General features: G+C 34.1%; 1 protein-coding gene across 2 annotated transcripts; it reads right to left on the minus strand.

The window, feature by feature from the left end:
- Positions 1-15,234: 15,234 nt before the first annotated feature.
- Positions 15,235-21,639, minus strand: LOC111370723 (ribosome-binding ATPase YchF). 2 transcript variants are annotated; one of them, XM_022992570.1, is made up of 12 exons: positions 21,356-21,639; positions 20,630-20,818; positions 20,416-20,469; positions 19,554-19,664; positions 17,926-17,988; positions 17,554-17,808; positions 17,234-17,380; positions 17,115-17,142; positions 16,800-16,870; positions 16,251-16,310; positions 15,675-15,735; positions 15,235-15,567 (listed from the first exon to the last, which is right to left on the minus strand). In XM_022992570.1, exons 1-11 carry the CDS (start codon positions 21,566-21,568, stop codon positions 15,709-15,711), a joined length of 1,218 nt encoding a protein of 405 aa, XP_022848338.1. In that variant the 5' UTR covers positions 21,569-21,639; the 3' UTR covers positions 15,235-15,567; positions 15,675-15,708. The 2 variants fall into 2 exon arrangements, with proteins under 2 accessions (XP_022848338.1, XP_022848337.1); XM_022992569.1 differs by lacking the exon at positions 15,675-15,735 and having other exon boundaries at positions 21,356-21,638.
- Between the last annotated feature and the right edge of the window lie 347 nt (positions 21,640-21,986).

A 21,986-nucleotide genomic window follows, 5' to 3' on the forward strand; every position in this document is an offset into this window, starting at 1 on the left:
AACGATATATGTAACGACATGTTGCATACATATGGGGTCACAATGAATTATGTTAAAGCTTGGAGGTCGCGGAAAAGAACTTTGAAACTAATCAGGGGGGATCCAACAAAGTCATTTCGCCAGCTACCAAACTACTTTTATATGTTTGAACAGACAAATCCTGGAACGGTGACAAAGTTGGAAGTCGATGGTCACAACAGATTCAAGTACTGTTTCATGGCACTTGGTGCATCTATTGAAGGATGGGTCCACTGTAAGCCTATAATAGTTGTGGATGGCACGTAACTGAATGGGCATTACAGAGGCACTCTATTTACAGCTTGTACACAGGATGTTAATAACAACATTTTTGTGCTTGCATTCGGTGTTGGGGATAACGAAAATGATGCATCTTGGACATGATTTTTAGAAAACCTTAGGGGTACTTATGGTAATAGGAAATGACTTTGTTTTGTATCAGATAGGCATAACAGTATAAAGAATGCAGTCGAATGGGTGTATTCGGGTACAAGCCATGGAATTTGTATGTACCATTTGCTACAAAACTTGAAATAACACTTTGGTAAATCAGGTCACAATATAACACAACCATCAATTTGGCTGTTTGTGCATACACTTTGTCAGATTTTGAATACAATATGCAACAGTTGGACACAATCAACAAGAAGATTAGAGGTTACCTGGTAAGGTTTTAGTTTCGTACATGTACATACTGTCCGTAAAAGGTGAAAATCATTTACCCAGGTGCTCATTTAACTCAATATACTACAGAGAACACTTACATTGCTTGATTTTCATCTTCGAGACCCGATCGAGGTTTTCGGGGTTTCATCACGGACACGTTTGCCGACTTGTGGACTTCTGGCGTTCGGTTGATGGCTTGCAGAGGGACAGTCTATTTGTTTTTGTGATTTCTGATCACAACTTCGGGTTTTCGCCATTGCCAAAGCCTTGCAGTGCTTTGTTCAACTTCGGGTCACTATACAGAAAGAAAGATAGATGAAGACGGTTTAAGATTTAGGGTAAATATCTTATATCATGGTTGATCGTTGAGGGATATGGAGTGCGGTTGAGCAGTTTAGAAAGATTTCTTTCCCTTATTTAAAAATTTTCTCTCTCTACTATTAACGTAAAAAGTGGGAAGGGTTAGAGATAATAAATATATTAAAATGTTGCTAAATAATTAATTACGACCTGATTTCTGAATTATGAAACCTAATTACTTAATAATAAAATATGAACTTAAAATACCTCAGTGGCTGTAATTTCCTCATAATTAGTAATTCCATATGTGGGCTTCACATTCGATTGCAAATTTTACGGGTTAGATGTATGGCTCATAATGATATTTGTGTTTGGGCCAAATTTATTAAGTGATCAATTGGACCTTTTACACCTTACGGGTTGTAATTAATTTGATGTAGTAATTTAAAATATGTGGGCCGAAAATAAACCCTAATTAGAATTCTAGTCGTAATGGGACGGCTCAACTATTTCCTATATAAAGGTTAAGTCCCCTCTCCTCTTCATATGTTTTTTATTGGCTTGCCCCATTGATAACTAATACTTTGTAAGGAGCAAGGAGGGGAAGATCTTGGCTGCTATTACAACTATTATTCATATCAACAATGACTTCCGCAGGTATGAATTCGTTTCCATTAATTTATTGGTTTGTGATTATCGATTCTTAACATGATTAAAAATAAATATTAATAATTGGTATCAGAGCAGCATGTTAAAATCGAAATCCTTCATGAAATTTTTTTTTATCTCACATTGAAAAAGAAAAAAAAATCCACAACACACTATTTAAGTCAATGAATTAACTTTGTCTCCTCCATTATTGAGCAAATAATCAAAAACAATTTTGCAACCACTTTCTCTCTCTCCCACCCTCCTGCATCTGAGAGAGGAAAAGAGAAATCCAATTTTTTAAACTTTCTTCAAGGTTATGTATATGCATGTCTATATATGATGGGTTCTGGAGCAAAAAAAAAAAAAAAAAATCCAAAACCCCAAATCCCCAAATCTGCTTCCTTCCTGTACATATATGTATAAGACGGTCAAAAGCAAGAATACTGCCATCTTTTATAAGCCAATTCATAGAGTTACGTAAGAAAACAAGTAGAGTATTTCTACTTAGAAAAGTATGTAGATCACAAACGAGTTCTTGTTCATGGATTTCTTCCCACATTCCCGAACTCGCAGTAAATGTCGTGAATTTAAACACTTTCTTCTCCCGATTGGTAAGGTTTTGTTTCATGTCAATAGCTACTAATCTATACAATTGGGTTATAATCTTTGATTTAACTGTATGTAATATATTTGAGGATGGGTTATAGTCTTTGATTTTAGTCTTGGGTTATAGTCTCAGATTTTGGCCATATGTAATATATTTGGAGATGGGACTAGTCTTGCAATTTGTGAGTTTAGATGTCCCATACAGAAATTAAGGGATTAGGGCCTGTTTTGCAAATTTTTAAGTAAGGACCTGTTACGCAATTTTAAATATTGAAGGACCTATTTTTAATTTTAAATCTAGGATTGAGATGTAATTGTTTTCCAAAGGGCTTCTAATTTGAACTTTTAAAGTTTTGACCCTAAATTTTAATTTTTGACCCAAATTAAAATTATATTTAAAATTGACCCGTTTAAAATTATATCGAAGATGATAATAATAATAGACCACTTTTATATTTTTCATCAAATTGTATATGTATTTAAATATTGCCATTATTTATGCATTTAAATTTCATTTTTTGAAATTTGATGTCAATTTTGTCTCTCAATCACATATGAATCTGTCTTTTATCGATCATTTTTTGCGTAATTATTGTTTTGTGATTTAATTTTTATGAGTTTTGAGACGATCCTTATTTGTCCCCACAAAGAGAAATATTTGGAAATAAAAATGGGTGGTAACTGCCAAAGTGGCACACTCATTATTATTTATTCGATTTTCTCTACAATAAAAATATAAGTATTTTGTGCAACAATTTTGATTTATTGCATATAATTTCTTACCCAAAGGTGTTATTATATGTGATGGTTTTTTGAAAATGGTATAAGGCAGTTAACGAGTTTACCTTGGTCTAGAAATTTTCTTGTATCCAAAGGTGTTGGTATTTCGAAAACCAATGTAATTTTGTTAACTGGCTACATGATGTGTTTTAAGAGTACCTTATAGTATGTTGTATTGTCGACCCAAAGGTGACTTTATGATGATGCACCTAGGCTCTTAGCGTAATAAAATTCATATATTTCGATTTAAATTACGGATTATCTAATTAATGGCACATATTAATTAGTTGGATATTACATCATCCATTTGAATGCATGCATTACGTTTGGATGATATTAAGTGTGATATTTTATGGTTTCACAGTTTATAATGCCTCATCTCTTTCGAATCAATTGTCTGCTATTGAAACTTTGAATGAAAATGCCAAAAGTTTTATGGATGCCATAGGAAAAAAATTTGTTGAGTCTGATAAAGTCGAAACTGGGGATCTGATGGATAAATTGATGAGCATGAGATATGATGGCACAAGTGGTGTTAGGGAGCATGTCATGAAAATGATAAATATATCGTCTAAGCTAAAGGCTCTTGACATTCCCATTGCAGAGCCTTTCTTGGTCTATCATGTTTTGAATAGCCTTTCTAGCAAGTTTAATCAGTTTAAGGTTACTTACAATGCTCAACGAGATAAATAGAATTTGAATGACCTCATAACAGTGTGTGCCCAAGAAGAGTATAGGATGTGCCGTGAAACTGTTGAAACTGTGCAATTAGCTTTTCAGCCATCACATAATAAGGGGCCTTCTCATAATCATAAACCTAAGTTTCGTAAGGGTAATAAGTCCCACCGAAGTCAGCAGAATAAAAATTTTAGTGGTCCCAAAGGAGTTATAAAGAAAAATGATCAATGCAAGTTCTGTAAAAAGAAGGGTCACTGGCAGAAAGACTGTTTTAAGTTCAAGACTTGTTGGAAAAGAAGAAGAGTTCTTCAAGTATTTCGTTAGCCTTAATTTATTTTGAGTCTTCTTTAATAAATGTGCCTTTGAATTCTTGGTGGTTAGACTCGGGAGCTAGTATTCATATTGCGAATTCCTTGCAGGGGTTCATAAGCAAACGGAGGCCAAGTGAGAATGAAGTAAGCTTGAGTGTTGCAAATGGATTTCAAGTAAAGGTTGAATTCATAGGAGTGGTGAAGTTAACTTTAGAGTCTATTTTTTATCTTGTTTTGGAAAATACAGTTTATGTACCGCAGATGAGACGGAATTTAATTTCTATACCGAAACTTGATATTTGTGGTTTTACATTTAATTTTGGTAATGGAATGGTTAAGTTATTTAATAATTCTCATTTGATTGGGAATAACATTTTATGTGATGGTGCATATAAATTATCTTTGGCTTCTTTTGGTGATGTCTCATGTGTTACCAATGTATCAAAGAAAAGAACTTTAATTCGTGAATCATCCTCTATGTTGTGGCATAAGCGTTTGGGTCATGTCTCTAAGGATAGAATGGAAAGATTAGTAAAAGATGAGATACTTCCCTCCTTAGACTTCTCCGATTTTGACACCTGTATAGATTGTATAAGAGGAAAGTTAACTAAGTCTACGAGGAAGGGTTCGACTAGAAGTAATGGAATTTTGGACTTAATTCACATTGATATCAGTAGATCTTTACCTTCCACTATATGTGGAAATAAATATTTCATAACTTTCATTGATAATTTCTCACGATATGGATATGTTTACTTGATTAACGATAAATCACATGCACTTAAGAAATTCAAAGTTTTCAAACTAGAAGTAGAGAAACAATGTGGGAAAAGTATCAAGGTTGTGAGTTCTGATCGAGGTGGTAAGTACTATGGGAAATATGACGAATCTAGTCAAAATATGGGTGATTTTGCAAAGTTTTTACAAGAGTGTGGAATAGTGCCTCAATACACCATGTCAGGGACACCTGAGCAGAATGGTGTTTCTGAAAGACGTAATTGAACTCTAAAAGATATGGTTAGAAGTCTGATGAGTAGAACAAATTTGCCTGAATATTTGTTGGGTGAAGCCTTGAAAACAGCTATGTATATTTTGAATAGAGTTTCAAGTAAAGCTATTGCAAAGACACCTTTTGAATTATGGACAGGACGTAAGCCAAGTATGGCTCACTTTAAAGTTTGGGGATGTCCAACTGAGATTAGGATTTATAATCCATTTGAAAAGAAATTAGGCCCTAAATCAACTGGCTACTTTATTGGGCATCCGGATAGATAAAAGGGATATAAGTTTTACTGTCCAAATCGCGGCACTAGAATTGTGGAGTCCATTACTGCTAAATTTCTGGAGAACGATTTTGGAGATAGTGGGAGTTCCACGTTGAGAGAAATTCTTGTTGAACCTAATTAAGTTGTTGTTCCAGTTCCTGTTATATGGGAAAGAGTTGGTTCTCAACCAATTGAAGTTGTTAATGAAGAACCAAGGAATCAGGAGGAATCTCCAATTCCTCAAACAACGATTGAATCGGTTCTTGAGCCACAAGTTAGGAGATCATAAAGGAAAAGAAGATCTGCATTGGCCAGTGATTATATTACATATTTATTGGAAAGCGATTTTAATATTGGGCATATTGTTGATCTTGTAACTTATAACCAAGCATTGACAAGTCCTGATGCAGATAAATGGATAGCTGCCATGGAAGATGAAATAAATTCCATGGAAAGGAATAAAGTTTGGGATCTTGTTCAACTTCCTCCAGATGCTAAGGCTGTAGATAACAAGTGGATTTTCAAAAGTAAATTAGATTCAAAAGAAAATATTGAACGAAAGAAAGCAAGATTGGTTGCAAAAGGTTTCACTCAACGAGAGGGCATTGATTATATTGAAACATTCTCCCCTGTTTCGTCGAAAGATTCTTTTCGAATTATCATAGCTCTTGTGGCACACTACAATTTGGAGTTTCATCAAATGGATATTAAAACAGCATTTTTGAATGGAGATCTTTCTGCAATGGTTTATATGAAACAAACTGAAGGTTTTGTCATGAAAGGAAAAGAAAAATTGGTATGTAAGTTAAACAAATCATTGTATGGACTTAAGCAAGCATCTCAACAGTGGTATTTGAAATTTAATGAGGTTGTGAACTCTCTTGATTTTTGTTGAAAATACTATTGATCAATGCATTTATCTTAAAACCAATGGGAGAAATTTTATTTTCCCTGTACTGTATGTTGATGACATTCTGCTTGCTAGCAGTAACTTAGGGTTGCTTCACGAGACAAAGAAAATGTTGTCTACTAATTTTGAGATGAAAGATCTTGGAGAAGCTTCCTATGTACTTAGCATTGAAATACATCGTGATAGAAATCGTAGCTTATTAAGACTTTCTCAGAAAGCTTATATACGACGTGTTCTAGAAAAGTTTAATATGTAAAATTGTGCACCTGGTGATGTACCTATCATAAAAGGAGATAAGTTTAACAAAACTCAATGTCCAAGGAATGAGCTAAAAAGGGAGTCTATGAAGATGATTCCATATACGAGTGCTGTGGGGAGCTTGATGTATGCTCAAATTTGCACTAGACCGGATATAGCCTACGTAGTAAGTGTCCTTAGTAGATTTCAGTCTAATCCAGGATAAGAGCATTGGAAAGCAACTAAGAAAGTTATGAGATATTTGAAGAAAACTAAAGGTTATATGCTTACATTCCAGCGTACAAATCATCTTGAGGTGGTAGGATATTCAGATTCTGATTTTGTTGGATGTCAAGATGATTTGAAATCAACCTCAGGTTATATTTTTACATTAGCTGGTGGTGCCATTTCTTGGAAAAGTGCTAAATAGACTCTAGTGGCATCTTCTACTATGCAAGTTGAATTTGTGGCGTGTTATGGGGCTACAGTCCAAGCCGTTTGGTTAAGAAATGTCATCTCTGGCTTGAAAGTTGTTAATTCCATCTCAAGACTGATCACCATCTATTGTGATAACAGTGCAGCAGTATTCTTTTCAAAGAATAATAAAAGTTCTGGTGGATCAAAACATATTGACATCAAATATTTGGTTGTTAGAGACAGAGTCAAAGAAGGGTAGACGAAAATAGAGCATATCAATACAGAGACGATGGTTGCAGATCCCTTAACTAAGGGACTCACTCCAAAAGTCTTTAAGACACTTGTTACTAATATGGGTATTGTGGAAACATTTGATATTTTTGGTTAGTGGGAGTTATTTATGTAAAGAACTACGTTTTGGGCTTGAACCCTTTGCAGGGTACGCAGACAACCCATATGTTTTCGGGTACAGCCCTTTCTGACAATAAAATATTTTTTCCCTATCCATGGACTATTTTGAGCATGCATTTGACTTATGTCTTTTATTATAATATTATTGTGATCTTGAGATATGACATGTAAAGACATAAGACGAGTCTCTTTTGAAGACATGTGGCTTTATTTTGATCAGAAACATTATGAGGACCGATATGAATTAGCACAACTTTGATCACATTTGGTGCTAATTTCATATCACATACTACCACATTGATTGGAGGATGGAGGTCCATGTCGATAAGGATGTTGACATTTGTAGCTGTGGAATGATCTTACATCGCTTAATTGGTGTAATGACTTCCATGTTCGGTGTTAATATTCTTGTTGCATCGGATCATGTTACGTAAGGTGTCATCATTGGAGCTATATACTTTTGTGGCCACCTATGTAGTCTAACCCATGTGATAAAACTTTGTTATGACAATCAAATGTTTGTCCAAGTGGGAGAATGTTGGAATAATTAATAATTTCATATGTGGGCTTCATATTCAATTGTAAATTTTACGGGTTAGATGTATGGCTCATAATGATATTTGTGTTTGGGCCAAATTTATTAAGTGATCAATTGGACCTTTTACACCTTACGGATTGTAATTAATTTGATGTGGTAATTTAAAGTATGTGGGTTGAAAATAAACCCTAATTAGAATTCTAGTCATAATGGGACGGTTCAATTATTTCCTATACAAAGGTTAGGTCCCCTCTCCTCTCCATATATTTTTTTATTGGCTTGCCCTATTGATAAGTAATACTTTGTGAGGAGCAAGGAGTTGATAAGTAATACTTTGTGAAGAACAAGGAGGGGAAAATCTTAGCTGCTATTACAGTTATTATTCATATCAACAATGACTTTCGCAGGTATGAATTCGTTTCTATTAATTTATTGGATTGTGATTATCGATTCTTAACATGATTAAAAATAAATATTAACACTTAGTCCCGTCTAGTAAGTGTATAAATGCATATACCGGTGATGTTTTCTTTATTTTCCGTTGAATTGAAGATTTTACTGGAGCTCTGTTACTTTTATCTTTGATATATTAGATGTTGAAGACCACATTTAAATGGGTAGCGGTCAAATTTCTTTGCACACGAGTTTGGATTTTTGCTTCATTATTGTGAACGAGCAATAGATTCGAACTTCGAACAATATTTTGGTTGCCTCACCAAAACCAAGCTAGAGAAAGAGAGAGAGCAACCGATTAGACTACTGCTTCGTCGGCTGCGTTTTATTTATTTCATTTTTCATTTGTAACTTTCTTGATTTAAAAAAAAAAAAAGTCATTTTCTTGATACTGTTACCAAATTCTGATAATCCTCTTTCTTTTATGATGTAAGCTTCTTCTTCTCCTTCATTTTTTTTTTATTTTTTTTTTGCGATGTTAATGTAATTATCTTTCTATAAACATGCGACTAAAGTTGTGCATCAAAACAGTTTAGTAATGAGGTAGTCTATTTGGTTATTTTTCGTATTTGTGTTTCTCATGTATGCATAATTTTGTTAATTTTCTATCTACTTTTGTAAATCTCTTAATACATAATTACACATATTATAGAAATTCACAAAAACATCTGTTATTATTTTACTAACTAGGTTTGTGCATAATTTCGTGTATTTCTGTATAATTTCATACATTTTTGGATGCATAAACAGACAAACATATGTATAGAATTTGTACAAATGCACTATTGAAGCTACTGGAGTCAATAAGCCTTGGATTTTGGAAACTGTGGGTTGTCAAAGAAGATTCAAGCGGCCAATTGTCTAGAACTAGTGCTTCCTCGATTAACTTTGCAATGAACGAAACATTTGAACAAATATCATAGATGTTTCAATCTCAAGTTTGTATCTCTGCAGAAGAAGATCTACATATTGCAGTGAATGTGAAGGTATGCAAGGAATCATTGAAATGAATTGAGAAGGGAAGGGGTCGACCTTATTAGTAGCTATTAGTAGTAGTAGTTATTACATAATCTTTTGTATGAGGTTGAATTATTTTGAGCAAAGGCACATAAACTATGTTTGTAAATTCCACTAATTTATGAAATGCTATATTTCAACTCTTATTTTGAATGTCATTGTTACTTGTAAATTACCTTTTAGATTATCCATTTGTACTTGGCTTCATATATTTATGACCATCTTCTTTATTGAACACTAAACATAGCAGTAAGTTTATGTACTGGCTACCCAACGATAAGAGGCATTACATTTTATGCCGAAAAAGAATATATTGTCTATTGTTAGGACTATTTGAAAAAACCCACCAAGTAAATATTGCTGGAAAGAGTTACTAGCTTTGTATGAGAGAGATTTAATTGAAAACAGTATAAAAAGATGTTGCACTGATTATAATTCAAGGGAGTATAATTTTCGCTTCAATTTATGAATTATTGTGTTCATTGTCGTGAAGAACTAAATGGTGACACAATTGCACTTTTACAATAACTGTTTTCATTTGCTTCATTTTTCAGGAATGGCATGCATCCATAGGCTCCTGAGGTATAAACTACCTTAAAATGGAGAGGACATCTTGTTAGTTTAGTAAGCATTGACCTCACTGAATTTACCCCTTTCCACTTCACTTTGTCATCTCGTTGAATATGTCTCAACCAAGGTAAAAGAAAGCTCAACATAAGCGTGAATTGTGGATTTGCACAGTGGTGAAAATTTTTGTTCTAAGATTTGCTGGGATGAATTCTGCAGGCACAATGATCAATGTTTAGTGTGTTCTTGTTAAGTTGTGTAAAAATGCTTTAGAGAAGATCAATTGAAAATCTTTCTGATAAATGTAGTCCACTTAATCATACAATTCAATGCCAATTCTACATTATTTCTTGTGTAGCTGGCACTATAGACCCAGGAAAAAGAAAAAACTTGCCAGCCCCTTGTTCAACTCCATCTCATGTCATACACCTTCATCAATATAAATTATCACAATGTATACACTCACAGGACACTAGCAACCAAAGCGAACCAATATGGGGGAGGGGTAATATAATGGATGAATTAAACTTTAATAAAAATGGAAGTTTCAGTGACTAACGTGGAGGGAGGTGAATAAAATTCCAGCAACCAAAGTGAACCAATGTGATTGGATTATTTACAATGGATTTAGCATACCATCAAAGCCATGCCCACCATAAATTATTACAACATAAAAAAATCGCTTCCACAACCACACAAATGGCAAGCAAAATTCTAACAAACCCACATTCAACATCTACATAATAAAAGAAAAGCCGCTGGTGACTTAGTAAAGATGAGCGTCGAGTGAGCTTGAGCTCGTTTGCAGCCGAAGAACTTCAAGCATGTGCCGACCGAAGGTTGCTTTCTCCCTTCTGGGACTCGAAATGGGTGGAGATGGAAGTTAACAATTTTGGAAAAAAAAATGGGTGGAAATGGAGATTTCAATTGAGCCGGCTGAAGGAAATTTTCTCCCTTTCGTTGAAATTTCAATTGAACCGATCGGAGGAAATTTTCTCCCTTTCGTTTGTATAGTTTGGGGAAAGTGGGTGGAGAGAGAGAGAGCTTTGTTTTATGAATTAATCAATTTCCCTCCATTTTGCATTTGGTGGCTTTATTCACTTTTTAATAAATTAAATAATGTACAGTGACCATTTTTCAAATCCCTGTATCCATTCTGTCAATAACCCTATCCACCTAGCATAATTGATCCTGTTATCTTCACATAAATTCAAAAAATTTCCCCACTTTTTAACCACATATTCTGAAAATATTTATTATTCAACAACAGAGGATTTATATATATAGGTGTAGTGGAAATTACACAAAATCATACATTAAAAATCCAACATTCTAAAATCAGATGACAAGTTTAATAATTCAAAAATCAGAAATTTTATTTTAATCAATATTTTTATTAACCAAAATTCGAAACCCTATTCATTTCACTTTCACAGTCTCATCTTCACTCTCCCTCTCTTCCAGTGAGTCTTCTACCATCACTCTCCATCTTTTCCCTTTCTTCCATTCCGTCGGCTCGTCGCTCGCCAGAGACCTACCCATGCCACTTCAAATGATGACACCGCGCCGTCGCCACCATGTAGGTAGCACCGCATAACGCAGCGCAGCGTCCCACATCTCCTACCAATGATCATGATTTACGGTGATGAAATGACACCGCGGAGCTGATCCACCACTCTGGCGACTTGCTTTGTGAAGAAGCCGTGAATTAGTGTGTGCCACATGCTCCGGCAACACCGCCGCTGCAGATCTGCCATTTCTTGTCGTCCCCATGGGCTGAGAATGAGTGTGATTACTATCGAATCTAATCTTTTTGTTGCTTCTACTTTCAATGTGGTTGATTTGGGTGTTGTTAGTGTGTTGGTGGCAACGGTCGTGGTGGTTTCTGGCGACGGTGTAGGTTGTTGATTTCGGAGTTTGTGTGGGTAATGCTGGTGTTGTTACTGTGACGGTGATTTTGCATTGATGTGGGGTGGTTTGGTTATTGTGACGGTGATTTTGGGTTGATGTGGTGTGTGGTGGTGGTTTTGCAGTTTGTTGACACGACGGTGGTCGTGGCGGGAGGTGGTTGGGGTAGGTGGGATGGAACATGGAGGTGTTTGTGACCAAATAAATTGGTTAATTTGTATTATATGAATAATACGTGACCTAAAAAATGTAATTGTAACTCATAATTTATTGAGTTAGTGACTATAAAATTAATTGTAACTAGTTATTTTGAAAATTTGTGACTGATAAATGAATTGTAATCAATAAAAATTTTAATTTTGTGACCAATCAATGAATCGTGACCCATGAAATTTTTGATGGCAGAGGTAACGTTGGATATGGTGGTGTTGTGGTTCTGATGGTGGCGGTGGTGGTGGACATTGTGGGTGAGATGGCGACGATGGTTATGGTGATATGTTGGTGGCGTTGGTCTATTGAGGTGGTGGTGGATATGGCACAACGATTTGTTGATTTGAGGTGGTGATGTTGTCGTCGAGAGATGGCGGTGGTGGTAGTTACGACAGCGACGAAAGCGGTGGAGGTGGGCTATTGCAAGAAATAGCTAGGTGGTGGTCACATGTGTTGTGACCAACTAATAAGTTGAATATGGTCAATAATTGGTTAATTTGTAATAAATAAATAATACGTGACCTCAAAATTGTGTTTGTGACTTATAATTTATTGAGTTGTGATTGAGAGATTAATCTGTGACTTATAAAAATTTTGATTCGTGATCGAAAAATAATATGTGACCAAAAAATAAGCTGTGACCAATAATATGATAAGTCGTGACTAAAAATTAATCCGTGATTAATTATTTTTTGATTTGTGACCAATAAACAAACCGTGACTAACAAAATTTTTGAATTATGATTGTAAAAAAATTTGCGACATAAATTTTTTGATTTGTGATCAAAAAATAATAAATAATTAATTAAATTGTTAATTTGTGACCAAATTGTATAAATTCGTGACCTAAATATATTTAATTAATAAAATAATTAATTAACTAATTAAATCATAAATAAATTTTAATAAAAATCTGATTTTTGAAGTTTGAAACTTATTTTCTTAATTTTGAATTGCGTGATACTTAAATTCTTACTTATGAAATTTTCCCATAGATGTATGTATAGGTATTGTGGGCCACTTTACCAACGTTAAAATCACGCTTTCCAACTTGCTCCCGTGGTTTTACTACAGTATACCATCGTTAAGAAACTTAGTGGGCGGTTTAATGGCGTGCACGAATGCCATATGTCCCATTAACTCCAAAAATCCTCTGAGTGTAGCGACCGCAAAGGATCTTGATTTAAGGTTTGTTCGACAATGTTTTTTAACAAAAATTTTAATAAATTTCAATAAAATATGTAGCTAAAAAATTAAGAATCTATTAAAATCTGTGATTCAAATTAATTGTAACGTGTATAATTCGACATTCTATTATTTAGAAGTATATGTTAGATCTAATGAGCAAGGAATACACCATTGACTTTTATACCAAGTTAGCAACATTTTAAGCTATGCTAAAGCCCTATTTGGACTCCATTATTCAAAAAATGCATTTTTCTCTTTTATTTTCAATCGCACATTTTTTAATAAAATAATATTACATATGCATTCAAAAAATTTCCTTATTTTTAACCACATATTTTTCAAAAAATTACTATTCCAAAATACATTTTTCGTAAAATACAATTTTAATGGAGCCCTAAAGGGCTAAACAAGCACTTAAAAACAATGTCGATTCTTAAGTAATTAAGAGCACCTTAGTTTTGATTTTGAAGTTCAACTTATCTCCAGTTAATATGTTAATGATGCTTAGCCTTTGTGTTCAGATTTTTCTTTTTTTTTTTCTTTTTTTTTTTTGGCTAAAAATTTCATTTTCAAAGTTAAACATCAATTTTAATCACATATTTCGTAAAACTCACACGAACTATCCACTTATCCACCGTTCATTCTACCAACTTATAAATTTAGCAAGAAAAAATGTCCCAAAAAAGGCTTAGTACCATAATTTCCCTATGGAAACATTGATAACACATCAAAATCCATAAATATCGTTTTTGGAAACTTTTCCCGAGTTAATTATATGAAGGTCACTGAACTTTGTATTATGTTACTACTTAGTCACTGAACTTAAAAATGTAACTCAATGATCACTAAATTTCGTCAAGTATTACTAATTCATAACCCAACTTTAAAATATATCTCAATGGTCACCGAACTTTGCACCGTGTTACTCATCTATTACTCAAATAGAAAAATCCGTTAAGTCCAACAAATAACGTCAACTTGAGTGACGGATGGGTAACACGGTGCAAAATTCGGTGACCATTGACATACATTTTAAAGTTCAGTTATGAATTAATAACACTTGGCAAAGTTCAGTGACTACTCAATTATATTTTTAAGTTCAGTGACTAGGTAGTAACATAGGGCAAATTTCAGTGACCATTAAGATATATTTTTAAATTGAATTATTAAGCCCTTGTTTGAGTCTCATTCTTTCCAATAAAAAAATATATTTTTAAATAGTGATTTAATATCATTCAATCACACATTTTTCAATAAAATAATATTACATACAAATTCAAAAAATTTCCTTATTTTTCAACTACAAATTTTTCATCAATATATTATTCAAAAATTTATTTTTTAACCCTCAAAATGAGGATCAAACAAGGGCTAAACTTCTCAAATTGACCTCTATAAAAGAAGAAATCAAAGAAAATGAAGGGAAAAAAGAAGAAACAGAAAATTAGAAACCTGTAAATTAAATAAAAATAGAATTGTTGCTAATTTTCATCCATCATGATGAAAAAGTACGTTTGATTTTTAGATCAACTAGTATGAATTCACCGTATCTCAAATTCCGCATAAATAGATTAAAAAAGAAACAGATAGAACACTAAAAGAAATTGACAAAGAAAAATTAAATAAAAGTACAAAATGTTCGAATAGTGTTAATGTAACTGAGGTCGATTTGACTTTTCAACTATGTTACTACTTAGTCATTGAACTTAAAAATGTAACTCAATGGTCATCGAACTTCGATTGTTACTACTTCATAACCGAATTTTAAAATGAATCTCAATGCTCACCGAACTTTGCACCGTGTTACCTATCTGTCACTCAAGTTGACGCCGTTTGTTGGAGTTAATGAATTTTTTCATTTGAGTGACGAATGGATAATACGGTACAAAGTTCGATGACCATTGAGATATATTTTAAAGTTCAATTATGAAGTAATAACACTTGACGAAATTCGATGACCATTGAGTTGCATTTTTAAGTTCAGTGACTATATAGTAACATAGGGCAAAGTTTAGTGACCATTCATATAATTAACCCAACTTTTCCCCTCCTTCTCACACAGAACAGGCGTTGTAGAAGACAACCTTGTCCACAGAAAAAGAAAAAATAATAAAAATAAAACTTTATTCAGTAATATATGAAACAAATTACATGAATGGGAAGCATTTGACGCGAGTTCCATGAATCGTGGGATTCTCAATGAAAAAGCAAAAATTGTCTATTCCGTCTCTGAAAAACACATTTTGGTTCGAAAAAATAGCCTCTTTGAGAGATTTATCGTCTTTACGTGAAATTGGCAATACTCTCGGGTTCTACCTAACTTGATTGTATAACTAATAAGGCATTTCACCGTCGAGGATATTCCAGTTACACATTAAACCGGAATAGCATCACATCCCCTTCTTGTACGACATAGTCTTTTCCCTCCGATCTCAACTGCACGCAAGTCAAATCATGTGAATCGCTTCATTGCAGTTATCAGAAAGCAAAGCAACAGAACACTTCAAAAAGAATAAGAAAAGTGTCAGCCTGAGTATCCAGACCTTTGTCCCTAGCATTTTCCCTAGAAAATCTCATTTAGTCCCCGTGTGATTCCCATTTTTCCTTCATTAAAATGAAAAATATGACCGTTATCCATCATATCAAGCCACCAAATTTGAATTTCTATCTCTCGTGTGAAGCCCATAACGACCATATTTTTCATTCTCATTTTTACATTAATGCGTAACAAACGGGACCTTAATTTAGAGCAGAAAATATCTAGGCTTATAAAGTAGGTGGTCCTGGTAAAGATTGCAGTGAACAAACATAATATGAACAATAAAAATGGGGAAGGTACCCCAGGGGAGTGACAAAATTATTAACAAGATGAGAAAAATTAAAGAAATAAACATACAAAGTATGTTGAGATCTCCAAAATACTTCACTATCAGTCAGGAGAGGAGTATGCTGGATGCCTAAACAAATTAATAGCTTTAAGAGATTCGAAGATTGCATAATAGTCGAGAAAAAAATTAATATTGCTGTTTGTTGTAGTAGAAAATGGGGGTCGGCTAACAAACCTAATGCAGACACTCAAAGCCAAGAGATCAATAATGAAAAACAAGAAAACAACTTACAAGTCCCTTCTCCCTCGCAGCAGCAAATGAACGAGCAGCAACAAAATGATCATAAGCAACCTGACAAAAACATATGGATTGAAACATGTCCATTATACCCGTAAGTTTTCAGGAAAATTATTGCTAATATGGAAACATGCAGCAACTAGAAAGAAAGACATTCAAATGAAAAACATTCTTTCTGGATAATTCCAATGGAAGTCCTCAGAAGTGAATAAACCTCTTCAATCTTATTTGGAAAAAAGTAAAAAATAAAAAACTTCCATTTGATTTATATTTGAATTTTGATTGGCTCAAATTTCAAAGATTTTCACTTCTTGGACGAAAATAATGAGAATCTACTGTCTTGTACATTTTAAATCAAAATAATTATTTCTTTCAGGGCGTCACTAAATCTGACGGGTGAAAAGCGTGAACATGTCTATATTTGTTGAAACTGCATTAAAGGAGTTTAATCAACTATCTACATGTTAAAGCTCCTTTCTTCACAAAACTGGATAATTAGAAAATTGTTGAGAGACATTCAGTATTTTTAATAGTAATGAGCACCGTCTCTGCTCGAATGAAGCCCCTCTCAAAATCAGAGTGTATAACCCCAGCCGCTTGAGGTGCAGTCATTCCTACAGACATTAAAGATGAGTATTTTGGTTAATATGCTTAAATGTAGTAGTATTGCATGTAACATATCTGATTATCATATAATCCCACAGTCAATATTTACAAGTGATAGAGCTGTACACAATATCTGCCTGACAAAAATAAAATACTATGGTATGCAAATTTAGAGTGAGTCTAGCTACGGTATCTATGAGGACAATCCACAAAGTCTGAAATATAGCAACCTGCAAGCATAATGGTGCTTACCTCCCTGTATGGTCCAGGCCTTTGTTTCCTATAAGAAGAATGAATAGAAAAGTGAATTAACTAAATGCGAGTAATTTGTAACATTTATCACTCAGAAAACGGTTCAGCATTTAGTTCACCTTCTCCCCAGAAGTAAAATATGTTCTCAGTCCCAGAAGCCCATATGTTGCCCTAATAAGATTTCCCAGTCCACTTTCATCAACACCAAGAGACTTCAAATATTCTATCCTTTCTTCTGGTGGAAGTTCAGTCAGTTCTGCTTCAACCTGCAGCAAACAGATTCCAAGTATAGTTGAACCGTTATAAATAACCACAAGGAAATTAACAACGGATAAATGTGCTGAGAAAAGTGAATGGAACTTCCAAACTCAATACGAAAAGTAATTTGAGTTCTTTGAAGGTAACGTGACAAGATTTATGCCACAAGGTAACAGCAGACCTGTGCTGAGACGGTTACTAGTCCAGATTGTAACTCAGAAGCAAGGTTCATAACTTCTTTGACATAAGAATTGCTTTCAGGCTCAGCTAGATCAGATTCTGCCACATTTGCTACATATATGACAGGTTTCATTGTAAGTAAACACAGATGCTTTACAGCATCCTTTTGAAAATCCGTTAAAGATACAGATCGTGCTGGTTTTCCATCCATCAGTGCCTGTTGGATATTTTCCAGTGCAGACTTCTCTGCTTCTTCCTGTAATCAAGCATATTCCAACATAAATTCCCAAAATTAATCCTCACTTTTTTTTTGTTAAAAACTAATAAATGCTGAAAAGAATGAAAACTGTAGGAGGAGCAAGAGTAGTTCCACCTTCATTTTGGATTGTGAATCTTTAGCTTTGCCTTTCTTCAGTTTCTCCATTCTCTTCTCAACCTGCATTCTTGAAGAGGCCACAACTCAGTTCAATCAGTTCATCTTGTCCTATAGTCTACAGCCAAGATAGGTTTGTAGAAAAAAGAAAGAAAATTAGATAAAGCAAGGAGAGGAAATGGCAAGTCTTCAGAAAGTCATGGTCATGATTCTACACGGTGTATCATTTGGTCTCTATCATTTGATAATTTCAGATTACCCAGTAGGGCAATTCAAAGGGCAGAAATTTCGAATTCAGTTACGTTCTTGACTCTTGAGGAACTTAATGTTCTTTTGAGTATTTTCCATCAGTTTATCTTATTGTTCATGTATGTGATTAGGCATGTCAATGGGCCAACCCGTGCCGGCTCGACCTGTGATACTCAGGCCCTATCAATTGCTGAGCCAAGATATGACCCTTGAAATGGCCCTCTTTCCAAAGGATCCAGCCCTTAGGCTCTATCAATAATGGGCCCCTATATAATTCTTGTTTTTCAAAATCAGATTTTTCAAAAATAATAATGTCGTGTTATACGTAAAAATATAATCACATATTATATATAAAATAATAACATAATGGGACGTAGTGCCAGCATTATAAATATGGGGCCTGGTCCAAGTCCGATTTGGGCTTTTACGAGCTGGCCAACCCAGGCCTTTGACACTTCTACAGGTGATGGCTATCTTCAGAAGTGAAAGAGCTTGCACATTCTTTCATAAACTTGATGGCCCACTATCCACTTGTTTTGCATCATCTGATGCCCTAGTGTAGCAGCGGAATAATATATTTCTAGTAGAACATTCCTAAATCATGTGCAGTCTCGAGTTACTTGATTTCTTCATAAGGAAAGCAATTCTGAACACATGTTAAAATTGATCCAAGTATTTAGGTATTGGTGTGTTATTCATGGGAAGAAGAAAAGGACTTAGTTAAGAGTAAAAGAGAAGGATCCTGAAATGTTCGACTAATTGGTATAAAAGAGTCTATAAGGGCACTAGATATGTTCCGATGTTTCAAAAGAGAATGATCAAAGTGATAGTGTTAGTCTGAATCTATGTTTACACATAAGCCATGTTTTACCAAGAGCTTTTCTCAACTCTCCAATCCATAAAAATGAGTTTAACCTGCGAATTCATTTTACAAGGCTCATGGAGTTAGAATTGGAACAGATAGAGAACTATACTTCAAACCTCTGATAGCTGAATCCCGACTCGTGAAATTTCAGACTTTACAAATTTGAATTGTAAGATATGTATATCTATTTTTATGTAATCTGGAATATTTCTACACTTAAAGAAATACCCTTTCAAGAAGGTTGGGAATAGAAAAAGAAAAATATATTGATACAATAAATCATGCACTAGTTTCCTGTATTCATTGAATTTGTGCTCAAACACAACATTGCTTCTGAAAATAATGTCAGTTGAGATGCTAGAGTCATGCTCGTTATAACTATAGTCACATGTAAAAAGATAGCTATATTTTAAACGTAACATATGAATAACCCTGCTTTCATGAGGACCGTCAATAGCCAACCTGTCAAGTCTTGAGGGAATGGCAATTGCAGTACAGAAACTTGATAACATACCTGATCTAAATCTGAGAAGACTAACTCCAAATTGATAACATCGATGTCAGATTTTGGATCAACTTTTCCATTCACATGAACAATATCATTATCTTCAAAACAGCGCACAACCTGAAGAAGATAATGATAAGTGTAGGAAGCATGGAGTAGAATGTGAATAATTGCTAAGGAAATTTTAAGGAAAAGATAAAAAATAATTTTTCTGAGCAATTTTCCAATTTCTTGCAATTTGGGCCAAACCCCCCACATTAGTTGTAGTCTTTATAGTAACATAAACTCTGATCATATTCTTCATTTGTTTTCCTTGGAGTAATTTTATTAAGCAAAAGAAAATAAAAAGAAAGAGGACAACTCATCTAGATGGCCAATTAAGCGAATCAAGTGGAGTTCTTGAGTCAGAATAAAGAAAAACCACATGTCTAGACAACTGCTTGTCAAAGAATGCAGCTATGAATTTGAAACTCGTCTGCAACACAAAGTTTGTACGGTGAAGTCAAAAGACAGCTCCATGGGAAGGTAATATTAGACGTATAAGACTCTTCTTATTTTGTTCGTGTTACAGTCTAAATGCATGTTTCTTCACCATCATGAAGACACAAGGCTCAATTGTGTTGTTGCAGCAGCTAAATTAGGATCCATTGAGACGAGATAGATTTGTGATGATTAAATACAAAGCCAGTTTCATTTATGGTTTTGCCAATGCCCCACCACATTCCATCCCACATTCAAGTAGGAAGTCCATAAATAAAGGCAACAGAGAAACAATGAAAGGAAACGCCTCTACATTTTGCAGCTCTTTATAGTTCTTGATAAATCCAACAAATTTAGAGACAAATCCTAATAAGATTAAGAAGGCCAGTACCTGAAGTATGGAGTCTACTTCTCGAATGTGGGATAAGAATTTATTACCCAAGCCCTGAAATCGGATATTTTGGATACATAATTAGATATCTTAATCTTCAATCAAATATTAGACCAAATCAACTGCTAAAAGCAACAAATCAGAGGAAAATGCAGAAGTGATATTTGATTAGCTAGACAAAGTTCAGCCACGAAGACATGTGAGAGCAATTCACCTCCCCTTGATTAGCTCCTTTTACAAGCCCTGCAATGTCAACAAACTCTATGGATGCCGGGACTGCTCGCTGTGATTTACTGAGCTCAGAAAGTACATGAAGACGAGGATCAGGAACAGATACAATTCCTACATTCGGTTCAATTGTACAGAAAGGAAAATTTGCAGCTTGAGCTTTTCCGTTCTCAACCTGTAAGAAAAATACAATTAGATCTGAAAAAATATAAAAGCTTGAGAGAATGTAGCCATTCTTGCAGGTAAGAATAAAAAGCATCAAACAAAAACTTTTCTTTAAGCTTGAGAGGAATATTATTTTCTAATGCGATATTTTAGGCATAGATAGTAGAAGCAGCAAAAATAAATAGTATAACAGACACAAGGATAACAATGCTGTAATAGCAGCATACATTTGATAATTGCCAGCAAATCTATAGATGCTGCACCTAAAAATAGAAGATAGTTCAGGAACATTTCTGCAGTTATTTCTTATTACCTAATAAACAAAATTCTCGTTATCCTATAATTACTCGTACAGACAAACAATATAATTAACTCAACTAAAAAGAAAAAAGTAAGTATTTTAGAGAATTCAAACTTTATATACAAAATATCTCAGCACAATTAACCAAAAAAAAAAACACTTCCAGCTAAAAGTTACTCCTAAATGAACAAGCACGAAAAGGAAAGAATAGTTAATTCAATTGATCGAGAATCAGAAAAGACATACGACGGCATTAAATAGAGTGGATTTTCCAACGTTGGGGAGGCCAACAATGCCGGCTTTCAAGCTCATGCTTATTTTCGCTGACGAAAATCGCCTGTTCATGGAAAGCATCGAATGCGAAGAATTTGAAAGATTTGGCCATTGGAAGAGGAGTGAAGGCTTCAATGGTAGTGATGTAATTGAAGGAATGAGATTTGAGCATACTATTCTAGCCATTAATGGTGAGAAATGGGGCTGAGAGCGTGCAGAATTTGATTATAATGTGGTGGCTCCTAATTCTTAGCGGCGGCAGATGATATATGTTGGCATTCTTCAAGTTTTAATTTTATTAATAATTTATAATTTTATTAATATTACTCGATAAAATTAAAAATTAATACTCAGTCCCCCGTTTGGTATATGTCGTGCTACATGTATATAATAAATTTACTTAATATTTTATATACACGTGATGTAGTGAGATAGATATCATAGAATTAAGTTTTTTTTCAACCAATTGAAAAAACACTCTCTTCGATAAATCATCTCAGTGTAAATCATTACGTAATTGCTCACATGCGAGTAACATTATTCGTTTGGTATTGATTAAAATAAAGATTTTAATCCTAAATCAAAGTCAACAATTAAGCTTCTA

Source organism: Olea europaea, chromosome 21 (assembly GCF_002742605.1).
Source record: "Olea europaea var. sylvestris chromosome 21, O_europaea_v1, whole genome shotgun sequence".
Lineage (NCBI taxonomy): Eukaryota > Viridiplantae > Streptophyta > Magnoliopsida > Lamiales > Oleaceae > Olea > Olea europaea.

What these genes read in the sequence shown, in the direction of transcription:
- LOC111370723 (XM_022992569.1), bottom strand. Translation starts at nt 21,568, where the DNA reads ATGGCTAGAATAGTATGCTCAAATCTCATTCCTTCAATTACATCACTA. An exon ending in CCACTCTATTTAATGCCGTC is followed by an intron (nt 20,819 to 21,355) that starts GTATGTCTTTTC and finishes TTTTTCTTACAG; the next exon opens with GTTGAGAACGGAAAAGCTCA. An exon ending in CTGCGAGGGAGAAGGGACTT is followed by an intron (nt 15,568 to 16,250) that starts GTAAGTTGTTTT and finishes ACTTGCGTGCAG; the next exon opens with TTGAGATCGGAGGGAAAAGA.